The following is a 12,525-nucleotide window of genomic DNA, read 5'->3' on the forward strand; positions in this document are numbered from 1 at the left end:
CCACGATGCGTTCGTTCCCTCTCTTCGTTTCGTCCCTCGTTCAAGCCCCGGCCACGGCCGGAGATAAAAGAAAGGGGTTCCAAGCCGAAAATATCGAACCGCTCCAAGTGGAATAGTATCGTTCCGCTGCTCGAAAAATCTGCAAACTCTCGTGTCAACGACCTCGTGACACTCCTGATACCTATATACACGGTGTGTATCAACGTTTCCTTCTGCAATTCTCCAATTTCCCGAGAATTTCGTGAATAATCGACGAGAAAAAATTGCGTTCGTTCGTAAACGATAATGCAAAAGGTGAGATATACACCCTGTATACTTGGAAGTTTGATAAACATCGATTGCCGCGAAACGTGTATCGGTTGGAGGAGGAAGGCGGGTCGTTTCGAGGGAATTAGCTTGGTTTCGGAGTAAAGTTCCGTCGACCGACGATACGTCGAGCACCGTTTACAGCACTCCTAGAAGAGAAGGCTGTGGATGCTGTCCGTTGCATCCTGCATATATGTATGTTTTATGTCAGCGTGCATTCTGCATTTGCGCCGTTGCCACGTCTGGTGGCTCTTCTCTGCTTGCTTCTTTCTCTTTCTCCCGTTTCTATCTATCCAAAGTCTCTCTCGGCTTCTTTCTCTTTTCACATTCGTCTCCTCGGCCCTCCCCGCACCGCGACGACGACGACGACGACGACGACGACGACGGTGCCTGCATTTCTTGACATTTCTCAAACCCCTGTCCCACCTTGTGGTCAGTGAATCGTTGAACTCGGGGGAAAAAAGGAAGAAACTCAGGCGCGCGCGAACTCGGGAAAATATTCGCGTCGCGTCGGTTAGAATCGATCCGCTCGATTCATCATCTGGCTGTGTCGGAAGAGACAGCGGAGAGATCGCCGGCTAGACGAAGATACTACTCTCTCTCTCTCTCTCTCTTTGAACTGCTACCAACGAAATTTCCCACGGCTGAGCGCGACCAAAGGGTCGAGTTTTTGCCGGTGAAGGAATTTTTCTTTGAACGGTCCGCCGCGATCTGCATACGCGCTATCTCACTTGGTTTATCTCCTCTTTCCCCCCCAGCCGCCTGTTTCCTTCTCTCTCTCTCTCTCATTGCCCCCCTCTCTCCTCCCCCTTTCTCTGAGCCACATGCAAATGCTGTTTCTCCATCTTAGAATCGCTTTCCTCGCGACCGTGGCTCGAGACTCCCCGCGGAAAAATGCTCTCTGCGTGTACCGGTAGACACCGCGTGCCTTCGCAAGTGGTTGGAGTAGGTCGTGGTACCCGAAAAACGCGACCGAGACTGTATAGATGGACGAGAGAGAAGAAAAAGAGCGTTCTACGTTCTACACAGAGGGAAATGCCCAAGGTGGGCTAGATCGACGTGGTGCGCTACTAGGTCAGACGAGTCCAGTGTGTTCGAATACGAACGAACGCGATCAATTACACCGAGAAAGACGATGAAGCAATACGATAGAAAAGTATACGTCCAAGTAGTCCTGGTCTGTTCTAACGGGGCAAGATTCGAACGACGAAAGACAGAAACGTACGGAATATGCATACGTACGTGTGTGTACATACTTTCCTCGTTAGATGTGTAATGGAAGAGGTGAAACGAGAAGGGAGCAGCAGCAGCAGCAGCAGCAGCAGCCAGCAGCAGGCTGCGTTCGATTTCGAGAGGAGCGGTGTGTAGCGTGGAACGAGGCGCGAGAAGTGTACGTTTCTCCCGTTGGGGGAGACGAAAGGATCTTTCTCCCGCGAGATACGTTGACTTGGAGTCCGATCCAGTTGGCGGTGTTTCGCGCTCGAAGGAGCGCGTCGTCCTCGTTCTGGAATGCGTGGCCGGCGTACGCGATTCCGCGGAAGGACGGTTCTGACGGAATCGGTGTTGTCGCGCTCTCAAACGTAGAAGCAGACGCACGTGGATGACGGTGCGGAGAGAAAAATCGGTATCGATCTTGGTCGATCTTCGCTAGAGAGAAAGAGAAAGAGGGAGAGTCTGCAGGATCGCCGTGTCGGTCTCTCTTGCATAGTGTAAAAGAAAGAAAGAAATGTTACACGCGGAGGAAAACATACGGTAAATACGGCCGCCATCCGTTCGTCTGCCCCGTTTTAAGCCTCTCTAATGGTAGTATGTCTCGAGCGGTCTTAGAAGTATAGTATTGGTCTCCTTACCTCTCTCGTGCACGGTTCTCTAGAGTAGGTGGATCACAGTTAAAACGCGGTGGTAGGAGCTAGGTAAAAAGATCACAAAATATGGCACACTGTTGCCCGAGTTCATCGTTCGGCACTTCGCGGCGCGGTTGCTTACTGGTGGGGGCGGCGAAGCACGGGTGGAGGAAGAATGACGAGGAAGATGTGGAACGAAGGGAGCCAGGCTGATGCGGAATAGAGGAAGAAAGGGACAGGCACACACTCGCGGGGACACTGGGGAATCGAAGACGAAGAGGAGACACAGGACGAGAGGAAGAGGAGAGAGAGAAGAAGGTGGAGGAGGAGGAGGAGGAGGAGGAGGAGGAGGCGTGTATGTCTCCGAGACACCGACAGACTCAACGGGAGAGACGGAGAGAATTCCTCGCGCGCTGTCAGCTGTCAATGCCGCGCACGTTGTCACTCATCTTGCGTGCTTTTTCCTCGCGTTTCTGATCCCTCCTCTACGGTGCTCTTCTCCTCGTGGTACATCGAACGATTCAGTTCCAACAGATCCACATCATCCTCTCTTGAGGCTCTCAACTCTGGTGGTTACCGATCGTCCATTTACCGATCTCTCTCTCTCTCTCTCTCTCTCTCTCTCCCTCTTTCTCTTTCCTTCTCTCCGATATCTTGGCGACTCGTCACCGGTAAAAGTACGAACGGGGGAGGATGGAACGAGGAGAAGGAAGATGTGGAAAACCTTGTCACCGGTCGTCGTCTTCGTCGTGGTGGTCGTCGTCGTCGTCGTCGTCGTCGTCGTAGTCGTAGTCTTCGTCTTCGTCGCCGTCGCGGTCGTCGTCGTCGTCGTCGTCGTCCCCGTCGTCGTCTTCGTCGCACTCTCGCCTCCCCGTGTGCGTGTGACGCGGTGCGCGCGTGGTGTCGCGTGAAGTTGGTCGTGCGTGCGCACCTTGTGCTTCGTTAAAGAGTCTTTTCCGTATAAAATGCTGGGGCGCCGGCGAGAATCGGCCTGCCCGCCGCCGCGTAGGCTTCACGCCGGCGTCCTCGCGGCCGATTGGCCGGACACGAACCGGTGGGGGGCACTGGCGCGAAGGTCCGAAGGTAGAATACTCGCCTCGAGAAGCTACCAGAGCGGATCCACGAGAGTACGGAGTGGGGTTGTGCTTTTACCATCCCGCTAATGCGAATCGCGTACGTTTTACCTACATCGTGTACCCTAACAGGGATGAACTTTGTCGTAGATTCCAATCGAATTAACCGATCTTACCGCGTTCAATCGCGAGAGAGATCCTGCTTGCACGTACGAAAATCTCAAAGTGTGCAGAAATCGTAACGAGCTTTTTCTTAATTACGCGAGAATTGAAATTGGAGAAAGAGGTTCCGCGCACAACGACGGCTAGAGTCTTTCTTCCTCGCGGCCGTCCTCCTAGCCCCTCTACGCTCCGCGATACTCGCTGTCTTTCTTTTACAAGAACTTCTCATTCTGATCTCTCGGCCTGCTCGCGTACCTCCTCGTCTCTCTGTCTCGTCTGCGCTGCTCGAGACCGGCCAGGCTATTCACCCACGCATGCACGAGATGACGATGACGATGACGCCGACCGTTCGCCGTTGCAACGTGCACACTGCGAGCGCTCTTTGCTCTTTCATCCGCTTTACGGGATGAACGTTCCTCCTTGAGAAAAAAACCGCCGCTCGAAATTCTTCATCGGTCGCATAATCTTCCTAGTCCACAGATCCGCGTTTTCCTTTCTTCAGATCGAGGAGTGTTGTTTAACTTTTCTCTTTCTTTCTTTCTAACTTTAAGATTTGCAAGATCGATTTTGGTAAGATCGACGGTCGATCGGGAGACTTTTCGCTGGTCACGATTCTGCTGGCCTTGCGATCTACGCGGTTGACATTGGCACATTGCGATTGCACAGCCCCGTTGACCCAGATTCCGGCTCGGTTATTTTTTCCACGCGGTCGGATTTCTTTTTATCTCTGTCGTTTCTCGCGCATCGTTCTCCCCGTCCTCCCGTCCCACAGAGTTCCTACCGCCGTTTCTCCCCTCTGCGACACTTTGTTTCGCCAGAAACGAACGGAGCCCCGTCAGTATTTCAGAGCCCGGTAAATTCTCCGATTCGCATTCGATGCTCCCGTTCAGAAGAGACCAACCTCGAAAACTATCTAAAAAAATGGGCGAAACCTACATCGACAATTGCCCGTCGATCTCGAGGAGCGTTAAAAACGATCCGCGCGTATTTATCTCCGACGTAGGAAAAAGCGTGGCGAGCGAAAAGAAGTCGGCAGAGAGGCACGTGAGGGGTTCCAGATGATCCTCCGGTTCCCAGTGAGAACGTGTATCAGCCGTGACGCGGCCGGATCCTGACCTACGACTACGTTTCAGGGGAGCAGGCGAATTTTGTCCGAAAGTCAACGCGAACGAAAGAGCGGATTCGCAGGCCTTCGAGGTCACGGAGCTGCGGTGGGGATCGGCGTCGGAGGGAGCCGAGAAGAAGGGGATCCGAAGGAGGTGGTAGATATGGGCGAAGACTCGAGGGAGTAGGAGAGAGCTGATGGAGGATACGCTCTGACGGAGGAGGACCAAGCGACACGCTAGAAAGAGGAACGCGCGAGAGAGCAGCGTGTACCGATGGGCCAGCAAAAGAAGAAGAAGAAGAAGCAGAAGAAGAAGAAGAGGAAGAAGAAGACGACGGAGAAGAAGAAGAAGAGAAGAAGAAGAAGAAGAAGAAGAAGGGGGCTGATCTACCGGCAATATACACACAGAGCCGCACAGACCACGGCAAAACTCCGCAGTTTTGCTGTTCGATTTTGCAAACTTATATTTAGAAGGGCAACGATCTTTTGCCGCGGCAGCTCCGACCAGAGGAGAGGAAAGGTTCTGGGATACGCGCGCGGTCTCTCTCGTGACCGGCCGCTGAGATTTCTCAACTCTACTCGCAGCATTTAGACCTACCGACGAGCAGAGGTCTCTCTTCCTTGCTTTCCCTCGTTTTTGCATTTTCCCCCGTTTTCTTCCCAGCTACCGTTCTTCCCTCGATTAAATTTCTTTCCTGGCTTTTCTCTCCCCTCTGGGTCGCGTACGGTGTTTTGCATTCGAGCCGAGCCACCACGGGTTAATGGCTGTTGCGTACGCGTCACGTCTCGGGTTTGCAATAATTACCGGTGGCACGTAGGATAACGGTTGTTTAATAAGTTCGCCATTATACAGGGTGACTCTCTCGGTTAAGAAGCGTATCTCTGGTAGGTAGGCGAATCACGGTCGAAAATACCTGCGCTTGTTTAGCGCCTTCTGGTTCAGATAATGGACGCGAATGATGTTGCAGAATGTCCCGTCGTTGCACTTTGAACGATAGCGTGGAAGAGAAATAACGAGTGTACTCGAGGATCGGAGGAGGGTGGCGAATTTGGAAACTCCGAGAAGAGAAAATCCTAGCTGCGGGTGAGAAGAGTGAGAATCGCGCATGACCGCCCCCTGTGAATGTAATCTTATCGTGGAGAGCGCGATGTGGCGAACGCGAGTGCAGAACGGAGCGGAGTCAACGAACGATAAAAAAAAAGCGCGTAGCCATACGCGCGACACAAAGAATAAACTCTGTTCCGCGCTCACTTCGCCCCCCCTCTTTCCTCTCGCACAGTTTACCGCATCTCGCTCTTTCGTTCCCGCCTTGCAATTCTTCTCCTGGTCATCCACGTTGCAACTTCGCAGCCGTGTGTGGGCGCGTGTGCTCTCTCTCTCGTTCCCTTGCTTCGCCGCTGGGTCCTCCTTCTCTTTCTCTCCCCTTTTCTCCTTCTTTCTCGCGTCGACCGCTTGGGGTGGGTCATGGCGGAACCGCGCGAGCGAATGACGGAGAAGGAGAAAAAAAAGGAAGAGGAAGAAAGAACCGTACGCGCCGCGTACAGAACGTTCCGCCGGCGCACGACTTTGTAACGCGTAGTATGTACCTTTCTCACGTGATATTTTCGTCGCCGTGAATTTCAATCGCCCCCAGGATTTTTCCTTTTCCTCCCGATATCTCTGCCCGCGGCACGAGGGAACGCGATTTTCCCTAACTCGTCGGATTTTCTTATTCGCCGTTCTCCTCTTTCCCGGTTCCGTTCGCCACGGATGCGCCACAGTTTTCGCCGAAGATCGAACAATTCGATTAGAAGGATCTTAACAGCCGGCACGGGGCACGGCCGTTATTGTCAGCGATCATGCGATCTGAAAATCATAGAAAATTACTGAAAAGCCAGGAAACTTTGTACACTCTGAACGGGGCAGAAGGTATGGTTGCCCCTGGACTTGAGATGTCGTAATTTTGCCTTCGCCATAACGGCTACCCGGCACGGAAGTTCTTCCCTCTTTGCCGCCCCTCTATCTTTCATCCTCCAGGTTTTCTTCTTCGACTCGAAACGGCGAACCTCTGCCTATCCCCCTCCTCGCCCCTTTTCCGTAACAGTAGAAGGGTTAGTGAAACAATGGCACGCGCGCCAACACCGTTATTTAAATAATACGATGGAACCACTCTCTTTCTCTCTTGGGGTTCGATGCAGAGGAGGAGAAAAAGAAAAAAGTTGCGTTTCAAGGGGATGCGAACGTGAGAAAGACGCGTCTACACGTGTTCCAGAGGAGCATTTTTCCTCTCTCTTACTCCGTTCGCTTCTCGTCGAGTTTCCAGTTGATTGTACGAGATTGCCGATGGTAATCAGCGACAGAATAATTCCGAAATTCTTTATGATTAACTTGCGATGCTGTTAGCGTCGTTCTGCGTTCAAGATTCCAAGAGTATCGATCTCGAACGTGCTCGCTCGCTCTCTCTCTCTCTCTCTCTCCTTTTCCCTTCCGCCCCTCTATTTTCACATCGTCTTCTTCTTTTCCCCGTGGCGCAGTTCCGGTTCTGGCAGCTGTCGTCGTCGTCGACGATTCAAAATCGGCCCTCGGTATCGGTCAAGGGTAAGATTCTCCTCTCTGTGTAACGTTACCTTCGACGCTGCGAACCGGTTCGAACCGGGGTGAAGGAGAGAGAAGGAACGGTGGCAAAAAATTCATTCGAATCGCTGGAGGGTCGTGCAGAGGTGTCGAAATAATTGGATTTTAATTTTCGTCCCGGTGAAAGAACAAAAACCGTCGCACGCTCTTTCTCTTTTTTACTACCACCGCGTTCTTCTCATCCCCGATCGAGCCAGCCATGAGAGAATCACACTGCGACGAGTGTTTGTACAACGTTGCCCCGCATTAATGATTTCGACTTTCTATCCTCTTTCTCCGCCCTTTGTTTTCCCACGATTCCGCCGTACGTACATGCGTCGGGACGATTTCAGTTGTGCCGCACGAGCGTCAGCCTTCGATCGTATCCGGAGAATCGTACGATGATGAGATTAAGGGGTGAGTACTACGCGTACTACACGGCTGTTAATATTTCGTCTGGAGCACCGGAACGAACGGCGGTGAGACGACGTTACCTCGATGTGGATTCACCATACCGGAGCGGGCACAAAGGAGGCGAATGTTTTAATTAAATCCCGGCAAAACGTGAAAACTTCGCCATCGTGCGGCGTTTTTGCGATTTTCCGAAAGTTTCGCCTCGGTTCGCGACTCGCTTTCAAGGTGGCGATGGACGAGAGGGAGCGGGAGGGGTTGGTCGGAACGAACCACTCTTCCAAACCGCCTCTCTTTTCCACCTTTCCATTCATCCCCACCCGGCACAGCCCCGTCCGCGTGCAGCTAACGAGAATAAAAGAAGTCGCAAAAACAAAAGAGCGCCACGGCTACTTAGCGAAACAAATTGTTGCTTCGTACCCCCTGGACGAGAATTTAAAAGTTTCCACGAGCCTGCGTCTCTCTCTCTCTCTCACTCTCTCTTCTCCCTTCCTCGGCGAACCTTCTTTTTTCCCCTTTTCTCCTTTCTTTCTTCTTCGATGGAACATCTCGCTCCGAGCCGGCTGCTAGTCCGACTTGGATTCACGGCTCGTTAGCGGTGCTTCCTTTCCCTTCATTTTGGTTCCACGTTCGTAAAAGGACAGCGCCATATACGCGACGGAGCCTTCGTGCTATCGATCGCGACGGAGTGTCCCCCATTAAATCGGTTGCATCGTGCGTGGAATACGCGTATGGAACAATTAAACGCGGTATTGTCTCGCGAGCCTGGCCGAGATGTACCGTTGCTCGAGACGCTCGGTCGTCTACCTACGGTTCCTCTCTGTTCCGCGGGGGAAAAAAAGTTGTCCCGTTCGATCGTCGCGTTAGGGGATTATCGATCACTCGAACCGCCCCGCGTGGCGCTCCAATTTTTCGCCCACGGTCGTTCTCTCAGCTGGAGCAGCGGTCTGACCGATCTCGTCAGATCTTTCGTGCAAAACGTTCTATCGTGTGTGTATGTTACAGATTAAATGACAGGAGGGTAACAGAAAAATCACAGAGAAGCACATACACGCACGTAGAGCATGCTAGAGGGCGTGTTTCTTGCGAAATAAAAATTCGCGAGGGAACAACAAACGACGAGGACACTAGGCGGATAAGAAAAAGAAGAAATCTCTCCCCCTTGCGAGGACACGCCGGATCGAGATGATTACATTTGTACTGTGTCGATGTTAGAAAACGGTTGCATAAAACGTGCGGGAGGAACGTAAGGAGGTAGTGAAAAATAATATACGAAAAGAGAATGAGGTAAAGAGTGAGAGGCTAACCGAATTGGCGAGAATGAAAAAAAAATTAGAAGGTGAGAAGTAACAGGAAGCTGTGTGTGTGTGTGTGTGTGTGTGTGAGGAGAAATAATAAGGGGATTTTGAACGGGCTGAGTGTTCAACTCACTCGTTGCAGGGTGGACCAGCATTCCTCGAGGGTGCGTTCGCTGATGTTGACCATTCCTCCACCTCCGCCGGCGCCTCCCGCACCTCCAAGTCCCGCCGAAGGGTTACGAGACTATCGGGCAAGACAGGAGGCTCGTGTTAGTTTACTTTTCTCTGCCCTCTCTTCTATCGGCCGGCAGTAGTACTATAAAATCGCTTTCTTTCCTTAGCCTGGATTGCTTATGAGTAATTTTCGTGCAACTATTCATTCCGGTGTCGCGATTCGTCCTAGTCCTCCATGTTGATCCTCCTCCAAAGAGAAAGGATCGTCGTGGACGTGCGCGGAGAATCGACGACGAAAAGAAAAGAAAGAAACAAGAAAAAAAAGAGACGTAGAAAATTGATAGAGGAGAACAGATCGAGGTCTCTCTCTCTCTCTCACTCTGACGAGGTAGGTAATCGCGTTGAGATCAAAACTCGGGGTCGTTCAACTCTGTTCCTCTATCAGTTTTGCTACTTTTTCTCGCTAAAAGGAAGAAAGAAGAGTCCGTTCTCGAAACGAACCGCTGAATTCCCCTAAAGTTTGTGCAAATGAAGAATAAGAGCGACAGAAGGAAGAAAAAAAAAAGAAGGAGAAGAAAAACAGTCGAGACGTTCGAATTGCTATTAGCGGTGGAGACCGAAGCAGTTTCCGCGGGGATATATTTACTTAGTTTCCCCGTATCGAAGCTCGCGGACTGTGGCATCGCAGAAGCACGCCGCGATATTTTCTCGAGAACATCTTCTCGGCGTACCGTATGACGTATGCGTATAGTATTATCTGTGTTGCGCGGGTCAAGAACCCCGAGAGACGACGTATCTGCATCTCCTCGCATCGGTGTGCGTGGGCCGCGTTTGCATTTGTGGCCCCGTGACTCTAATGTGTGCGTGTGGCTGGCTCTGCCCGCTAGCTCGCCTGCTGCCATCGAGTGCTCTCTCTCTCTCTCTCTCTCTCTCTCGCGCGCGCGCGCGCTCACACATTCACTCTCTCTTCCTCTCCCTCTCCCGCGCCGTAATCTCACTCTCACTCACTCTCTCGCTCTCTCCCTCGATCTCGCGCGGCCCTCGTTCTCCGTTGCACGCGTGTATGTACGTGTTGGACGCGTGTTGAAGTACCGCGCGATGTGGTAAGTCAACGTATTCCGATGTGCGTGAACCATGGTCAGTGTATCTCGGTACAGTCGCAGATTCAAACAGTCAGCGAAATTGTCGACGATGTAGCGCGATTTATTGAAAGTCATCCAGTTAAGCCGATACGGACGTTTTCGTCGTATCCTGCCGGGTTCTGACGTGTGTCTCACCACCGTCTCTATCCTCCTCTTTTCTCGCTTCTTTTCGCTCTCTCTCTCTCTCTCTCTCTCTATCCCTCCCGCGATTTCCCCGTCGCGAGACAATACGAGATCCGTCTTTTGCCCGTTTCGCCGGGATCGTTTGTATTTCCGCGAATGGGAATACCGAACGGTTCGACGCGTGTAAGAAACGTGCTTTCTGAGATAGATCTTTCGAACGAGCCGTCCCCGAGATGCGAGAAAAAAGGTGACGAGACGAGACGAGAGGATTTTTCTCCGTTGGTAGAAACTGTTTGAAAGTATTGTCCGGCGTCAGTCGGCCCAAGTGAATGACCCTATTTATCGGCGCATTATGCACTTTTATCGCGGTTGCCTCGTCCCAGTTATTTATCTCTCCTCTCCGCAGTTACGGACGAGAGAAGTCTAACCGAGATCCGAGAAAATAAAAGCGAGAGGAAAAACAAAAAAAACAAAAAAAAATAGAAAGCGTGTCCCTTCCCGATCGACGGTGGCAAAAAGTTTGTTCGTTCTCACCTGCAGCTCGTTGACGAATTTTTCTGTCAGACTGGAGTCGTGGGAGTCCTGGCTGGTAGCGCCTTGACTCAGCATCGAGTTCGGGGTGCCCTGTTGCTGATTGGTCGACATGTCCATTCTGGCCAGGGCGCCGTTTTGAGCGATGCTGCCGGCCATGTTCAACGCCTGTTGTTGCAGATTTTGCGTCAGATTCTGAGCCTGTTGCTGCAGATTCTGCGTGAGGTTTTGCGCCTCTTGTTGCTGAAGCGCCTGCTGGCTTAGGCTCTGGTCGAGGTTCTGGGTCAAATTTTGCGCCTGCTGTTGCAACGACTGGGACAAATTCTGCGCCTGGCTCTGGATGTTCTGTTGCAGGTTCTGGCTAGCCTGACTAAGGTTCTGCGGCTGATTGAGCAACTGTTGGTGTTGCTGCTGCGCCAGACTCGACGTCAGACTTTGCGCGAGATTGTGCTGCAAAGTTTGTCCAAGATTTTGTTGCATGTTGTGGGTGAGGGCCTGCGTCAACGCCTGTCCCAAGTTCTGATTCAGTGCCTGTGCACCCGGAGTCGTCTGCTGGCTCATAGACATGGCGTGCTGTTGTTGCTGCTGCATCTGTTGCTGCTGGCTGGCGGTCTGTCCTAAACCCGTGTTAGCGGTCTGCTGCATCTGAGTGACGCTCGTCGGCTGCTGCTGTTGCTGCTGTTGCTCTTGCTGCTGCTGCTGCTGTTGCTGCTGCTGCTGCTGCTGCTGCTGCTGTTGTTGTTGCTGTTGGCCAAGTGGGCTGTGCATCTGTGGCACTTGCTGCTGGTGTTGCTGGTGCGGCTGAGTCGAGTTGGAGATAGGACTGTGCTGCATCCCTGGCGAGAGCTGAGGCGGCCCTCGTTGCGGTTGGTGCCAGTAGTCGGACATCTTGAAGACATGCTGTCGCAGAGCATGAAGATTCGCGGCCGCCGCGGTGACGGCCGAGGCTTGAACCTCCATTGGTTCCGGCTTGATGTCGAGGTCTGGTTCAGGGGAGCTGCAAGGATCCTCGTCCTCCTCCTCGTCCTCGTCGTCCTTGACTTGGATCTTGACGAATATATTGGGATCAGGGCCGGCCGTGCCACCTCCAGCAACACCAGCAACACCACCGCCACTTGCACCGCCGCCAGTTCCGCCACCGCCACCGCCACCGCCACCTCCACCGGCTCCACCGCCACCTCCTCCACCTCCTATCCCACCCCCCGAATCGCCAGAGTGGAGATAGTTTCCGGGGTGATGCTGATGATGGTGATGATGCTGTTGAAGGTGATGGTGTTGATGCGACTCCGGATTCTGGCCCTGTTGCTGTTGATGTTGCTGCTGCGGCTGCTGCTGCGGCTGCTGCTGCTGCTGCTGCTGCTGCTGTTGTTGCTGTTGTTGTTGCTGCTGCTGCTGCTGTTGTTGATGGTGATGCTGTTGCTGATGATGGTCCAAGCCAAACTCGGATTGGGCCGGCGTCGGAGCACGTAGGTCCAGGGCCGCCGTCGCGTCCGAAATTTTGAGGCCTTCGCGAGAAGCCCGGGCTAACCCCTTCCGGCGCAGCTTGCCCGCTTTTTCGCACCCCTTCCGGTAAGCAGCTCGACGGCCGGCACACTTCCGCGCTCGCCGCCGTTCCTTCCTATCTTTCTCTACGCTCTATCGCGCTGCTCCTTAGCCCAGGATCTCGTCTCTAACGACAACGATCCTTGCTTGCGACGTGGGCGGCGGGCAACGTCAGTTACTCGCCACCTGCTTCGACTTCCCGGGCCTGCTGCTGCTGCCTC

At 52.9% G+C, this 12,525-nt stretch overlaps 2 protein-coding genes across 2 annotated transcripts in view; both read right to left on the reverse strand.

Moving 5' to 3' along the window:
* Positions 1-11,892, reverse strand: part of LOC108579701 — a 55,659-nt gene extending 43,767 nt beyond the window's left edge. The window contains 2 exon segments of the mRNA XM_017943290.1: positions 8,926-9,036; positions 10,766-11,892. Coding sequence (XP_017798779.1) covers positions 8,926-9,036; positions 10,766-11,722 — 1,068 coding nt within the window. The 5' untranslated portion in view covers positions 11,723-11,892.
* LOC108579478 (AF4/FMR2 family member 4-like) overlaps positions 11,751-12,525 on the reverse strand; it is a 1,753-nt gene continuing 978 nt past the window's right edge. The window contains exons 2-3 of the mRNA XM_017943023.1: positions 11,804-12,395; positions 11,751-11,759 (exon numbers count right to left, since the gene is read on the reverse strand). Coding sequence (XP_017798512.1) covers positions 11,751-11,759; positions 11,804-12,395 — 601 coding nt within the window. The remainder of the gene's footprint in view (positions 11,760-11,803; positions 12,396-12,525) is intronic.

The sequence above is a fragment of the Habropoda laboriosa genome, unplaced genomic scaffold (assembly GCF_001263275.1).
Source record: "Habropoda laboriosa isolate 0110345459 unplaced genomic scaffold, ASM126327v1 scaffold33, whole genome shotgun sequence".
In the NCBI taxonomy this organism is placed as follows: Eukaryota; Metazoa; Arthropoda; class Insecta; order Hymenoptera; family Apidae; genus Habropoda; species Habropoda laboriosa.